Source organism: Phocoena sinus, chromosome 8 (genome assembly GCF_008692025.1).
Source record: "Phocoena sinus isolate mPhoSin1 chromosome 8, mPhoSin1.pri, whole genome shotgun sequence".
Taxonomy (NCBI): Eukaryota; Metazoa; Chordata; class Mammalia; order Artiodactyla; family Phocoenidae; genus Phocoena; species Phocoena sinus.
In genome coordinates this window covers 14,339,709-14,355,282 of record NC_045770.1, presented here as the reverse complement: position 1 = coordinate 14,355,282, position 15,574 = coordinate 14,339,709, and the positions used below count along the sequence as shown (strand labels likewise).

Sequence of the window (15,574 nt, the reverse complement as noted above, 5' to 3'; positions counted from 1 at the left end):
TCCTCTTGAGCCCAGAGCAGATGAAACAGATGTCTGCCTAGTCAGACACAGCTTAGAAACAGGGGGCAGGAAGGATGGCCCGTCCACCCATGGAAAGAATAGACAACACCGGCATGACGGTTAGCCTTGGGGGCATAAAGTGTTGTCATCTTCCAGAAATAACCAAGAGCCCTCCAAGAAGTGGGTGTTTAGCCACCCTGTCCCCAGGGTGCTTTCAAGGTGGATGGAGTCCCCCAGGATTCTGTGAAGGCAATGAGGGGAAAAGAGGAAACATCTAACAAGAGGGGAGCAGAATGATCTCATCACTGATGGGGACCCAGCAGTGTCAATGGCATCACCAGGAAAGGAACAACAGGACTCCCTGTGAAAATCCTGGCACTGCCTCAACTTGCCCCACTCTGCACCCCTGAAAAAAGTCACACTCAAGGGATGTTCAGGGGAGACCATCTGTTTATTGCAGCCAATAAATCCAAGCAACGAGACAAACTACAACAGAAACTGTCTGCTCCCCAAAGCAGACACATCACAGCAGTTGGGTCACAGAGGACCATTTCAGTTTCTCTCTCCACCACCTCTTCCATTACCACATAGCACATAAATCCTAGAAAGTGCATAAGTAGTTGTGTTTTCCCCTTCAAGTGCACAAAGAGCAATAAGAACGTTCCATAATTTGCCTTTGGTGAATCAACTCAAAACACTGAGAAATGATTGTTGCCCCCTCAACGTAACTTTCGGGGTGGATGTAGTGAGATGTTTTATATTTGTATATATAATATATCTCTACCTATATATAGACTATGTACAAACGCATCAGCAAGCTTCAATAAAGGAAGACATCAGCAAGAGGCACAGCAAGAGACACAGGCTTTCTATCCTTAAGACGTATGTAGGAAAAAAAATTTCTCCATTCATCACCCGTTCCAATTGCACCAAGCCATTCCTATGGCCTGGGACTGTCTTTTGGACCTGGCCAGCATTTTCAATTGTCCATCTGCTTAATTTGACCTTGCAAATACTTACCAGCCCAACCTCACCAAGGAGACTCACAGGGAGAAATATGGATCCAGCTTTTCCTTTTTATACATTGGGAATAACTGTGATTAGTCCAGAGCTAGGGGGCAGATAGCTATTTCCAAAGCCAGTTCCAAGGCACCTCAAGGCATTTCAGTCCTGAAAAAGTGTGCGTTGTTCCTACAAGCTAAATCCCATGGGTTGGCAAGCCCATCTCTCTTTACAGGGGCCCTTAATTAGGAGAAAGGGACAGAGACGGGGTTCCAAGAGAGCAGGAGAGGCAGAGGCAGTTGAGAAAACCAGCAGACTGAACCCAGCAGAGCGCAGCGATGGGAACACGCAGCCAGAAGTAGGGCTTGAGCCCCACGGTGCGGGAAGAGGTATACGCTAGAAAGCAGGGTGCTGTGGAAACATCTCACCAGTCTCCCACCTCTACTCACAGAAGCTCCATTTTGTTCCCAGCCTCATTGCCCTGGGGGAGGCAGCTCTATGAGGCCTCTGGAAGAGACTCTAAGAGGCTCGGGAAGAAAGTGCATATGAGGATGGGTACCTGAGACGAAGGTGGTTCCTGGCCCATCCCCATCTGCTTGGGCGCCTGAGGCCCCTGGAGAGGCATTGCTCTCCCTAGGACCCTCTAGGGCAGGGCAGAGAAAGGAAGGAACCCAGAAGTCTTGGGCTTCTTTATAGAGAGTTAGGACTTCTTAGAATAAACCTAGGGAATCTTGCAAACAATTTCCCTAAATGTTATGAGTCCTGGAAAAAGAAAATTCCCAGCATCCACACAGATCCTCACTCATCCCAGAAGAGGAGAGCACTTAAGAAGTTGCCAAAAAGTGAAATCTGCAAGCTGCAGACATGTTATTACAACCACCCTTGGTCTCAGCTGGAACGAGGGTGCCCACTACCCATCTCTCCCCTCTCAGCTGGTTGGCTCCAAGGATGGGCAATGTCCACCTACCCCAGGCATCCTGGGGGCTTAGCCCACCCCCATTGGCAGTGTGTTGATTGGCAGTTAGGTACTGATGAGCTAGAATTTCCAGGTGAGCTGGACTCATCCCACCCAGGAGCTCTCAGGCTGGTTGCCCACCCTCCACTCTGTCTGGCCTCTCACCCTCTTCCTTATTGCATCTTCCCTCTTTCCTTCCTTTCCCGCCTTCCCAGGGCCCAGATTCTGGAATCTCTTCCTTTTTCTCCTACTCCAGCCCTGGAAGCAGTGGCCGCAGAGGTGGAATTAGATGCACCGAAAAAAAATTCATCTTGGTCCCCACAGCGCTGACCTAGCAGTTCCCAGCTCTGTTATGGCTTTGTGTACATCTCCAGTACCTGGCCCAGTGCCTGGCACATAGGAGATGCTCAATAAATGGATGTTGAATTGAAGTGAATTAAACTGAATCGCCCATATGCTATTACTCTCTCCCCAAAAAGGCCATCTGCTGGGCAGAGGCAGAGAGGGGTCCCAGAAGCTGTCAGAGTCCCATCTCTACCCCCTTTCCCCAGACTCCTGCCCTGGGCTCTGACCCCCTGAGCCCGGGCAGGGCCTGAGCTCTGAGAAAGGCTGGGAAGTGCTGCAGAGGGTCAGCCTGGGGTGGGCGTGGGGCATTCCAGCAGCTCTGCCCTTCCACTCCCATCACCCCATCCCTGCCTCAGTCACAGCCTGGAGGGGCTGGGCTCCAGGGAGGTGAGCAGGGCTGGAGGAGCTCACCTCCCTCCCTTCATCTCCTTCATCTCTCTGTCTGCAGAGGCCCCTCCCACTGGGCAAAGCGTGGCTTTATTCATCCAACCTGGAGACTGAGGAACCAGAGGAGAAGCAGGCCCCTCGGTTGTGAGTTTGAACCTCAGTCTCCCGGTCTGTAGTATGGGTGACTTGGCCAGCTGATCTCTGAGGATCTTCCAAGGCAGTTTCTCTCTGTCTCTCTCCCGCTCCTGAGGCTTGAGCAATTCCCTCTTCATGTGAGTAAAATGGCAGTGAAAGTTGGCTCCCCACAAATGCTACTTTCCTCCCCCCCAGAGAGAACTGTCGGGGCAGAGGAGGGTGTGACATGGCTCCAGATGTGACATGGCCACAGGGTCTCAGAGGCTACAGGGCTCCCCTCAGGCTTCCCTCAGGGCCAAAAGCCAGATGAAACCCTGCTGAGGGTAACGGGGAAATTCTGAACAGAAGCCCCAGCGAGGTCCCCGCTCTGCACACCTACTCCTCTGACGTGGCTCCCACCCCCTCTCTCCTTATCTCTGCAAGCTCAGCTGCTCCTGGCCCAGGTGATGGTGGCCACCCTGGGGGAGGAGGCAGTCAACCTTGAACTCCATTTTACAACGGAGCCCCCAGCCCCTCGTCCCCCAGCTAACTTTGCAGTTGCCTCCTGTGAGTGGGTAACTGCGGTGAAAAATGACCACCACCTGGAGAAACACGACTCCCCGCCCCCCACGACCTAGCTCAGCAGCCCTTTGGTACTTTTCCTGCCAAAAATCCCAAGGGCTTAAGCAAGCCCACAGAAACCCAGAGGCTTCTGTGGTAGCAGCTATTGAAGGAGAAAGGTGAGAGCAGAGCTCCCTGGGCCAAGGCTTGTCTCCAGCTGCCTCCAGCTTCCTTCCCTTCAAGGCCCAGGAAACGCACGGTCATCCCTTCAACACACCCCCAAGTTATAGGAACCCATCACCACCCCCGTGACAAGGCTGCCCAGAGCTAGGGGCATCTCTGGGAGCAGAGGCATGCCACACCCCAGGCCTTCTAGAGGCAGCCAGCAGAGCCCCGTCCCACCTGCAGGTCCCCTCTGAAACGGCCACCAGACCAGTCCATGCACTGGGCAGACTGGACAGCTGGCCTCCTCCTCCTCCACTGCCCACCCTCCCCCTTCTCTCTCTGCGCCCCTCCCACAGGCCTCCTGCCTCTTCTCAGAGGCTGGCAGTTTTGAGCCCGCTTCTCCCTCCCCCCAGGGCCCACACATCCCAGACGCCAGGGCAGGTTTCTCGAATCAAAGAGAGGTGAGTCTCTCTTGGTGCAGGGTGGCAGATAAGAAGGGAGGGGTTCAGGAGGCCCCAGGTCAGCCCTGGGATCCTGGTTCGAGAGAAGCACACCAAGAGAGGGCAGGCGGGGGCACACAGTGCGGGGCGGAGAGTGGGAGGGAGACAGGACGCAAGGGAGGGGCTGCAGGGCCGGCCGCCCGCCCGTTACTTGGTGCCATCGTCCGCGTTGCCCTCTCCATCCGTCTTGCCCTCCTCCTCCGTCTTCAGGTCATCCGTGCTCAGTTTCTGCTCTTTTTTCCTCCTCACACACTTTACAACCATCAGCACCAAGATGACCACAGCCAGAAAGCCCCCGACGGAGGCGCCCACGATCACGGCCACAGTGGAATCCCGCTCAGGGGGCTCTGGAGAAGGAGAGGAAACAGACCCGCTGAGCCCTAGGGCTGGAAAAGGGAGCCTCGTCCACTGGCCCCTGCTCCCTGCAGTAGGTGTGGGGTGGTCCTGACTTTACTCTCCTCCGTGGAAAGCACTCTAGTCAAAGCAAAAATCAACCCAGGCCATGGACCTCTAAGCGCCCCACCCACCCCATAATCCCAGGACACCTAAAAGCCCCAGGGAGGGCAATATAATGCAGTATCCAAGAGGATGGACTTTGAGGTCAAATGGACCCAATTTGAGTCCTGATTGTACTATTTATTAGTTGTGTGACCTTAGGTACCTGACGTAGCCTCAGTTTCCTCATCTGTAAAATGGGAATAATCATAGTACCTCCCTCATAGGGTCGTATGAGGATGAAGTGAGATATTGCATCTAGAGAGTTTAGCCCTAGCTATAACTGAGACGTAGCAAGTGTCCAATAAATGAAAGCTGCTCTTGGGATTCTTAAGATCGTGATCATGCTGGATAGCATCATCAGGGCTCCCTGAGACATAGTCCTCAAGGAAGGGAAGGAGTAAAACAGGTGCCTTCCACCCAGCACATGTTGTCGCTCCCACCCCTCAGGAGGGCACAGCCTCTCCCAAGGAGCCCCAGCTAGTCCTGCTGGAGAGTAGCTGGGTGGGAATGGGCAGGGCCCCAGCAGCCCCTCACCTTCCATGAGGACTTGCAGGTAGATCCTGCCGTGGCCGCGGTGGCGGTCGGGTGGGTTCATGATGTAGCAGTTGTAGGTGCCCTCATCCTCCAGCTGCACGTTTCTCAGCGTGACTGACACGTCATACTTGCTGGGGTTCCCTGAGAACTCCACACGGTCTCGGAACCGCTCCAGCTTCAGGTTAATGATCTTCATGCGGAACTGGAGAAACTGGGGGGGCAGGAGGCGACAGGATAGGGGGCTGCATGAGCAAGGAGCTGCAAGGACAGCAGGAAGCCCCTCCCCCCATGCCCCCTTCTACCTGGAAGACGGGCAGTCACCTCTAGATCTCTGTCACCCTCCCAGGGTCGCCCAGCCATGACAGCACACCTCTGCCAATGCCCTCAGGAGCAGATAGCCCACCAGGGTATGCTAGGGTCCTGGTACGGTGCAGGGGCAGGTGGTGGGAAAGGGGAGCTTCACGCTGTGGGGCTCCTGCCTCCCCCACCCCTGCTTCCATCTGAGAACTCACCATCTCCTCGGAGCAGTTACTACACTCCTGGTAAGTCCAGTTCAGGGAGAACTGTTTGTGGTTCACGGTGTAGCAGGAGTTGAAGGTGCAGGACAGGCGGGCATCAGAGCCATTGAGGACGTTGAGGGTGGTAGGTACTGTGACTTCCATGCTCCTCCCTGGTGGCACTGTGGACAAAGCCACAAGCTGGTGAGGATTCTGACAGACAAGGCCGGGGGGGCAAGCCTCTGCATCTTGTGGGGAGCGGAGCAGAGCTAGGACAGCTGGCGGGGTCCCTTATGGCTGAAATTAGGGGGTGGGGTGGAGCGGGGTGGGCAAAGCTCCTAAGCAGTGACTGATGTGGCCCTTGGGGTGGAGAGAGAGCACATCATCTGTCAAGCCAGGGACAGACAGATGGCCTCAAGCCTTCCCTCCATCTGGCTGTCCTGCCACAGGCCTGTCATGGCCACCTGATGGCTTAGACAAGGGGCTGCACAGTGCTGGCCTCGGTTCCCCCTTCTTCCCACCACTTTCAACCGTCTCGGCTGAGCCAAAGCCCTTCCAGCTGAAGCTGCAGTGTCCCCTGGGGGCAGGCAGCCTTGAGGACAGATGCAGACACAGAAGGCCTCGCTCTCTATACCGCAGGGAAGAGTCAAGCCATATGCCCAGCCCAGCCCAGCCCAGCCCCCTTCTCTTCCTCAGGCTCCTGGCAGGGACAGCAGATGAGCAACGGGAAGGAAGAGATGCCCCAGAAGCATAGGCACAATTCGAAGGGATCAACTGATGGGTCTACAAGGACAGGAGCCCCTTTTGGAGATGCCAGGCCTGGACACACCGCGGCAAGGAGCTGATACAGGCTGCAGGGACAGCAGGGTGCAGAATCCTCTGGGGAACACTGGACCTGGTCCAGGAGCCCTGGGTGTGTGGCCTGAGAAGGCCCATCCCACTCTGACATTCCAAGCAGGGCAGAGTCTAGGGTGAGGGGAGTGAGCGGAAGCCCTCCCAGCTGAAGCTGCAGTGCCCATCCCACCCCCCCGCCCACAGTGGGGCAGAAAGCCTTGGGCACGAGATTTAAGGGGGTGCCCACCCTCAGGGTCATGCAAACACCTCCTTAAATTTTGCACCCTAGGCACTGCACTCCCCTCACCCTAGCCCTGGGCTGAATTCCAAAATTCTCTGCCAATATGGTCAAAACCTCATCCCCAAAGATGAATATTCTTTATAAAGGAGAAGCAGTAATGCTCAGTATCAATCATTCATTCACTCATTTACCAAATATTTATAAATCACCTCCTGTGCCCCAGGCACTCGGTCTAGGCCCAAGGGATTATTGCTGTGATGGAGGCAGGCAGAGATACTGTAACATGGAGCTTATCTCCTAGGGAGGGGGACAGACATCAACAGGGAAAAGAAATAATGTAACTTCAGCTGGTTCACAGGCAAGGGCTGTAAAACACAAAGCAAGGTGCAGGGTGTGTTTGACATCGGGTGGTCAGGGAAAGCTGCTCCGAGTGCTGCCCTGTAGGCGGCCCCCCGCTAAAGTGAAGGAGTGAGGAGCCATTTGAAATTCTGAAGGAATGCAAGGCAGCAGAACATCGAGAGGAAAGTTCCAGCGGTTGGAATGAGCATCACATATCTGAAGCACGACCAGCAGTGATCAAGGAGGCAACTGGAGAGAGCTGAGGTCCCAGTGTTAGGCCAGGACCGGGGCACTATTCTTCTGAGTGAGAGAAGAAGCCGCTAGGGGACGGCAGGGGGGCAGCTAGGAGGCACGGAGACCCCATTGGATATGGTTCAATCCCAGCTCTGCCTTCTATCGGCTGGGAGAACATGGGCAAGTTCCTCCATCTTCTGAGCCTCAGGCCCCTCCTCTGTAAAACGCAGCTGATGATACCTACCTCCTTGGGGTTACGGTAATAATTAAATAAGATAAAATATGTAAAGCCAAGGGTAGGGGAATTCCCTGGCGGTCCAGTGGTGAGGACTCAGCACCTTCACTGCGGTGGCCCAGGGTTCAATCCCTGATGGGGGAACTAAGATCCCGCAAGCTTCAAGGCACAGCCAAAAATAAAAATACAAAATAAAAATAAGGCAAAGGGTAGCCTAAATTCTCCTCAAGTTCTGCCCCCTAAGCAGGAAGGGCTTAGGCAGGGCCACGTTGGAGCCTGACCCCTCAGGGCAGCCCCTTGGAATTCCCCCAGATTGCACAGGGCTCGCGTTTTGCAGAAGATTTCGCTGTGCAAAGCTGCCGGGCCCCACGCCAGGAACAGCAGCACTGCAGCCTGGAAGCAGGGATAGCAAAGCCCTTCCACTCGGCTCATCCCTTCGGATGAGTGGCCAGGGCCAGCAGGCGGGACTTAAGAACAGGAGATGCTCTGAACTGCTGGCCAGGGAGGTCAGGACCCAGCCCTAGATGGAGGGACAGGCGCACGGCTCCACCTGCAAGGCCAGGTGTGCTGAAGTGCTCATCAGGGAAATATGAACTGGAGAGGCTGAGCGGCAGCCCCAGGAGAACAAAGCCCAGTTCCCATCTCCTCGCTCTCACAGCGTTATGAAAGCACTGAGCACAGCGCCAGGCGAGGAGGAGGTGTGCTGAAAATGCCATCTCCGCCCCCGCTCTGCAGAGGCGGAGGTATCTTCAGGGAAGGAGCCCGGCAGGGCCTTGTCCTGAGCTTACCTCACATCCCAGGAACACCTTGCTTCTCTAGCACCTTCCTTGGGAAAGTTCCGCGACCTTCCCAGGGCACCTGAGCAAAAGGAGCCTCCAAGTGGCATTAGGAAGTAGGTCCCACACATCTGGCTGACCCATCCCTGCCTCTGTCCCTCCCCAGGCCACAACATCACTCCAGAGACAGAACTTGAACCCTACCAGGAGCTGCCTCCAACTTGAAGGAGCTAGCACTCTGCTGTGCGGGAGGGCAGGGCCCCGGGGAGTGAGGGGCCTTTTCTGGCCAGCAGGAGCGGGGCAGACTGAGAGGTGCAATGCGGCTCCTTCCCTGCATCGCTATGGCACAGCCTGCAGGAGGCACCAGGCGGACACGTGTGCCCTCTAGTGGTCAGAGAGGTCAACCGTCAAGTCCCAACCGCAGAGAGAGGAACAGGAGTCACCAAAGCAGGGGGAACCTCAGGAATTGTAGATCCAGCTCCATCATCTTACCAACGAGGAAAGTGAGGCCTGAGAGAGACACACAGCAGGTAGGGACAAGCCGGGTCCCGAATCACGGTTCCTGACTCCCAGTACAGCGCCCACTTCCGCCTGAGGTCTCCCAGAGTCCCAGCTCAGGGCAAGGGCCTTAGGCCTTTCACCAATCCAGGCCCTCATTAAAGATGAGGAAATCATCATGCAACGAGGACAGAGCTGTGAGCAAAATCCTGGGCTCCTGACGAGCTCTGCTGCTTCGGGAAATTAGCCGCATCCACGACTAGGGCCACAAAGGGACTTCATAGTAACGACAAGGTGCTTACTGTGTGCCAGGCGCTGTGTACATACCCTACAGATTATCACCTCATTTAATACAGCAACCCTATTATCACCCCCGCTTTCCAAGTGGGGAAATGGAGCACAAAAATGTTAAATGAATAGCCCAAGTTCACAGCTGGTAAGTGACAAAGCTAGATTGGAACCCAGGCTGCCAGGCTGCCAGGCTCTAGACAGCAGGTTGAGGGGTGGAGGCTGGGTGAGGGGGTGATTTTTGTACCAAGGGGTCCCAGGGCTCAGTCCTCCTGCTGTCTACGTGGCAGGTCCAGCCCCCATGTCAGCCCCCAGGCAGTCAGGCTGGCCAGAGGGGATTGGTCTTCTTTAAAGGAACCTCCATACAAGGCGGGGCTCACAATCTTCCTGGTTTTCCCATTTGGGACCAGGTCTGGAGACTGAGTCTCTGATCTCCAACTCACAGAAAGGAAATGTTTCAACAAGGGTACCGTAAGGATGTGGCTTTTGAGCTCAGTTCCAAAACTTCACCAATGCCCATGGCCCCTCACTCTTTCTAAGGTGTATCTGGGCACCTCAGGCCCCATGTCATATACTTTTCTAACTGGCCCATCTTGCAGAGATCACAAAAATTTGCTCATCTCCTGTCAAACACTATTTCCTACACAGACTAGAAGTTAATTCTCTTCACGCCTCTTTCCAACCCTACAGCAACCTATGAGGTAGGTTAATTTTTTTCCTGGTTAAAAAAAAAAGAACAGAGTTTGTCTAAGCAGAGAAATCAGTCCCTACCCTTCTGGAGCACGCTGTGTCCCAGGGCAGCCCCTGCCACCCAGGTGACTGTGACACACAGCCCAGCTCCTGGGCTGCCTTACCATTCAGACCCACCACCTCAGGTCTCCCTCCCAGGCCAGGCCACCCCCATGCAGCCAGGAGAGCACCTGTCCTTGTCACCCCTCATCCCCAATCGCCATTGGCTCCCTGCTGCTTTCAGGATCTCGTCCAGGCTCCTGGGCTTCTGAGCCCTTTGCCATCTGGGACCATCCAGCATCCCAGCCTCATTTCCTGTCCTGCTCCCAACGCTTCACGCTTCCTCCGCTCCAGTGACCCCGGAGTTCTTACTTTCCTGAAAACGCCGCCTTCTTCCACTCCTCCGTGCCTTTGCATGTGTTTTTGCTGCAGGTTGGAAAGTTCATTCACCCTGCTGCCCCTGAGCCCTCCTGCTTACCCCGCAGATCCCAGCTAACAAGGCATCGCCCCTGTGGCAGCTTCTCCAGTGCCCGTGACCTCTCCCCAGACCGGGAGGTTTCTGTCACTTCCAAACCGGGAAGCAGAATGGCATAGTGGCCAAGACCAGCGCTCTAGCACCGTGGTCTGATCTTAGGCAAGATGGTTCACCTCCCAGCACCTCAGTTTCCTCATCCGTAAAATGGGAGACAGCATTAGGCCCTACCTCCTGGGACCGTTGTGAGGATTGAATACTAAAACATAAAGCTCACAGCGGTGCCTGGCTCATGGTCAGCCCCCACCAAAGGTTGGCTGCTAACAGCACATGGGATGCTGCATTACTGTTTTTTTGTTTATGTTCCCTAGTCCCTCGGGAGGCTCTGGGGAGCTGATTCTTATTTATCTTGGCATCCCTGGACCCGGGACAGCATGTGACACACAGTGGGCACTCGATAAAAGTCTGGAGAGGGAAGGGAAGGCGTTTTCCCCTGTGTGTCCGTGTGCAGTGGGGTTGAGTGAGGACCGGACTCCACTTTCTAAGCCTCGCCTAACATAACCCAGACTTTGGTAACCAGGCCAGTGGCCGTGGAGCCAAGAGTTTTGAGAAAAACTCTAAGGAAAACCAATCATTTGGATTGCTTCTAACTGAAAACTAGTCCCATGTGCTTCTGTCGTGTGTACAGCAGGTTGGCCAGCTGTCCCCTGTCCCTTTGTCAGCTCTGTAGTCATCCTCGCAAACCCAGGCCCTGTCTCAGTCCCCTCCCTTGTCACTTGGGACATCCCTCCATCTTGGGGACTGATGCTGCTACAACCACCAAGGTTCCATTGTCCACTTGAGCCCTCAGCCTTGGAGTACCAGGGCCTGTCTCATCACAGCACCAATCAAGTTCAAGTTCAAGGTCCCTACTCCTGCACCCTCTCCCCATCCAGGTTTGCAGAGGCTTTAGCTTCCTCCCACCACCGCCTCACAGCCCGCATGCCCTGACCTCTTCACCCTAGATTCCATCTTCCTCTAAGCCACACCCTGGTCCTGGTCCCCGAGCCCCCTTGCTTTCTTCACTTAGATAAGGCTCTCCCTCCTGCAGGAAGCTCTCCCTAACTCCCCAAACAGGTTGCCTGTCCTCCATCCTCATTTCCTTGCACACTGGCCACTCACCCAACTCCCCTCTTTTGCCTGTACTTAAGATTCTTTGATCCAAATTATTGTTACTATAGCAGCATCATTTCTTAAGTATCGGGGGCAGTAGAATTCAGTGGTTAAGAATGGGGTGAAGCAAAAATAAACTCAAACCAGACACTATTAAACTCTTAGAGGAAAACATAGGCAGAACACTCTATGACATAAATCACAGTAAGATCCTTTTTGACCCACCTCCTAGAGAAATGGAAATAAAAACAAAAATAAACAAATGGGACCTAATGAAACTTAAAGCTTTTGCACAGCAAAGGAAAGCATAAAGACGAAAAGACAACCCTCAGAATGGGAGAAAATATTTGCAAATGAAGCAACTGACAAAGGATTAATCTCCAAAATTTACAAGCAGCTCATGCAGCTCAATAACAAAAAAACAAACAACCCAATCCAAAAATGGGCAGAAGACCTAAATAGACATTTCTCCAAAGAAGATGTACAGATGGGCAGCAAACACATGAAAGGATGCTCAACATCACTAATCATTAGAGAAATGCAAATCAAAATCACAATGAGGTATCACCTCACACCAGTCAGAATGGCCATCATCAAAAAATCTACAAACAATAAATGCTGGAGAGGGTGTGGAGAAAAGTGGACACTCTTGCACTGCTGGTGGGAATGTGAATTGGTACAGCCACTATGGAGAACAGTATGGAGGTTCCTTAAAAAACTACAAATAGAACTACCATATGACCCAGCAATCCCACTACTGGGCATATACCCTGAGAAAACCATAATTCAAAAAGAGTCATGTACCACAATGTTCACTGCAGCTCTATTCACAATAGCCAGGACATGGAAGCAACCTAAGTGTCCATCAACAGATGAATGGATAAAGAAGATGTGGCACATATATACAATGGAATATTACTCAGCCATAAAAAGAAACGAAATTGAGTTATTTGTAGTGAGGTGGATGGACCTAGAGTCTGTCATACAGAGCGAAGTAAGTCAGAAAGAGAAAATCAAATACCGTATGCTAACACATATACATGGAATGTAAAAAAAAAAAAAAAATGGTCATGAAGAACCTAGGGGCAGGACGGGAATAAAGACACAGACCTACTAGAGAATGGACTTGAGGACACGGGGAGGGGGAAGGGTAAGCTGGGACAAAGTGAGAGAGTGGCAGGTACATATATGCACTACCAAACCGATAGCTAGTGGGAAGCAGCCGCATAGCACAGGGAGATCAGCTCGGTGCTTTGTGACCACCTAGAGGGATGGGATAGGGAGGGTGGGAGGGAGACACAAGAAGGAGGGGATATGGGGATATATGTATACGTATAGCTGACTCACTTTGTTATACAGCAGAAACTAACACACCATTGTAAAGCAATTATACTCCAATAAAGATGTTAAAAAAAAAAAAAAAGAATGGGGTGAAGTCAGACAACCAGGGGTTCAAATCTCAGCTCCCCTTAAACTACTGTGACCTTATTGGGCAAGTTACTTAACCTCTCTGTGCCTGTTTCCTCATCTGTAACGTGAGGATCATAATGTATCTGCCCCATGCGGTTACCAGTTGCCGTGAAGACTAAACAAGATACACAGCGCGTGGGCACGTGAAAAGAGTTCATAAAGCGTAGCTATAATTAAGCACTTGCTATGTGCCAGACTCACAAAAAACCCAGGCAGTAGGTATTCTCCAGTTCACCCAGGAAAGAACTGAAGCTCAGAGGGGAGTAACTTGCTGATAGTATGAAGTAAATGACAAAGGCGGCTTTAAACCCAGATCTAGTCCAAAGCTCGTGCTGTCTCTACTGCCTGAGCTTCCCTAACACTCCTGCTCTGTTTTTAATATGTTCAGTAACTCAGCAAAGCTCACAGGCCTTATCGTGCAGGCTGCCAGGGGCCCTGGGCTGTCTCTAGCACTCCAGCCCAATAGCCAGCACAGCATGCCAGAGAAGGAGAGAAAAAGAGGGAGAGAAGGAGGGAGAGAGAAACTTTGTGATGGGGAATATTCCCACTGACAGCCGTTGGACTGGATCCTCAATTGCTATGCCAGCAATGAGTAAGTTTAAGAGCAAGAAGGAGACTACCTATAAAGCAGGCTTGCAAGTGACTCCCTAGCCCACCTACCCACCAGGAAGTCCCTAAGTGGCCATGTATGAAATTAGCATTTGGATGTCTTGACAGTCGGCAAGGTGGGGCTGGACAGTTCAGAGACGTGATCCAAAGGGCCACAGCCACACTCATGTGTTCCCTTTTTTTCTTTTTTTTTTTTTCTGATCCCTTCACCTGACCCCTCCTCCACTCCATCTGGCCCAAGCCAGAGAGCTTCTCCATCAGTGCCTGCTTCAGCAGTTCTCTTCCCAATGCAGAGATCACTCCTCAAGCCTGCTTCCCACCTACGCCTCCACACACTGCAACAAATCGGTGGTACAGATTTCCAGGAAGCCAGACCCAGACTCAACTTTCTGCCCCTCTACTCCCCCCGTACACTCTTTTCTGACATCCTAAATCCACCAGATTCCAAAGATCAAGGTTCACAGAAGAAGCCCCTTAAGGGAGCATTAAGTCCCAGGAGATTTGTAGCAGCTAAAAGAAAAAATCCATGAAGAGGCTCTGCACATCAGCCTACCCTCGGCCCCCAGCCCCACATACGTCGATTTCAGGGAAATCCAAAGAAAAATCACCTCCCTTCACAATTGACACCTCCAAGGAACCCTCAGCTCCCCTGACCCAACGTTTCTGCGACCAAGTCGTCCCAGCGTTATGCAGTCCCCAGCCACATCTCCCCCCATCCCCGCGCCTCCCTTCCCAAGGACAATGCCGAAGGGAGGCTCAAGCGATGTCTTCTTTCCTGCCCCCGGCCCCCATCCTCCTCCTGTTGCGGCTGCACTTCTGTACCCTCAGAAGCATGCAGATGTGCAGTCTAACTTACCCAAAGAGAAAAAGAGACTGAGCCCCGTGAGACTGAAGGCAGGGCGAGGTAGCCAGGCATCTTTGTGCATTTTCAGAGACTGAGATGTTAGTCGGGTGGGATAGGGAGAGGGTGATTTGAGGGGCCGAGGGCTACAGGGGAGGAATGGTTAGATGCTAAAAGAAAAATGCACAGATGTACTTCAAAGACACATACAACATTAAGGAAGCTTTATTTCCATCTCTCTAATATGGCCGGCTTGTATGTTGCTGCTAAAAAGAGAGAGGGAGTGTGGAAGGGAGAGAGAAAAAAGTGGATGGAGTAAATTTTGTGGTTGGTGGATTTCGAAAAGCAGGTGGGAGGGCATAAAAAAATCTGTCTGCAAAGAGCCAAGTTCCTCGGAAATTTTTACCCTCCAAAACCAGAACTAAAGCATGGCCTGCCTTTCTTCTCCACTTGGGTGATTGTTGGAGTTGGAAAGTTGTTTGAGGAACCCATTTATTTCAAAGCTGCTGTGAGGGGTGAATTCTTTTTGTCATTTAAAAACACCCAAAAAAGGAGATGCTAGTTTTTGTTTTGTTTGAAAAGGGTTCAGGGAAGTGAGGTGGGAGACTTTCAGGACATAAGAACTTCCTCATTTTTCTAGCATTTCCACTGAAAACAGAACAGCAGGTTGGTGTAAAAATACCTGAGAGCTCTTACAGTCATTTGCAACATGAACTTTTGGGGAATCCGGATTCAATCAAATCAACAGTAAAAAGACATTGTTGAGATAATTGGGAAGAAAATAAATATGAACTGGGTGTTAGATTATATTAATGAATAATTCTTGATTTGGTGGGGGGAGCGTTAAAAATTTTTTGTGGTTGGGACTTCCCTGGCCATCCAGTGGTTAAGACTCCGTGCTTCCACTGCAGGGGGCGTGAGTTCGATCCCTGGTCGGGGAACTATTATCCCACATGCCCCATGGTATGGCCAAAAAAAAAAATTTGTGGTTATGTTCTTTAACATCTTTATCTATTATACACATTGGAGTGCTTATAGGTGAAATGATACGATGGTTGAAACTTGCTTTAAAATATTCCAAGAAAAAAAGTCGGGGGGAGGTAGGTGACACAAGACCAGATGTTGAAACTGGTTGTTTCAACAGATGTTGAAAAAGGGAGAAAACAATAGGCTAGTGTCACAAGTAGGAGAACTTGGGGTGGAGTACCCACGTGGCCCTAAGCAGATAAGGTGACCCCCACTCCTCTGGGACGACATTTGAGGAGAACACAGGTTCTCATGTAGCCACTACATGCACT

At 52.2% G+C, this 15,574-nt stretch overlaps 1 protein-coding gene across 1 annotated transcript; it reads right to left on the bottom strand.

Annotated features, from left to right (window-relative positions):
• Positions 1-3,937: 3,937 nt before the first annotated feature.
• SCN2B (sodium voltage-gated channel beta subunit 2) lies at positions 3,938-14,457 on the bottom strand. Its single transcript, XM_032641256.1, has 4 exons — positions 14,292-14,457; positions 5,574-5,740; positions 5,062-5,272; positions 3,938-4,376 (listed from the first exon to the last, which is right to left on the bottom strand). The coding sequence occupies exons 1-4, from the start codon at positions 14,359-14,361 to the stop codon at positions 4,177-4,179; spliced, it is 648 nt and encodes a 215-aa protein (XP_032497147.1). The 5' UTR covers positions 14,362-14,457; the 3' UTR covers positions 3,938-4,176.
• Between the last annotated feature and the right edge of the window lie 1,117 nt (positions 14,458-15,574).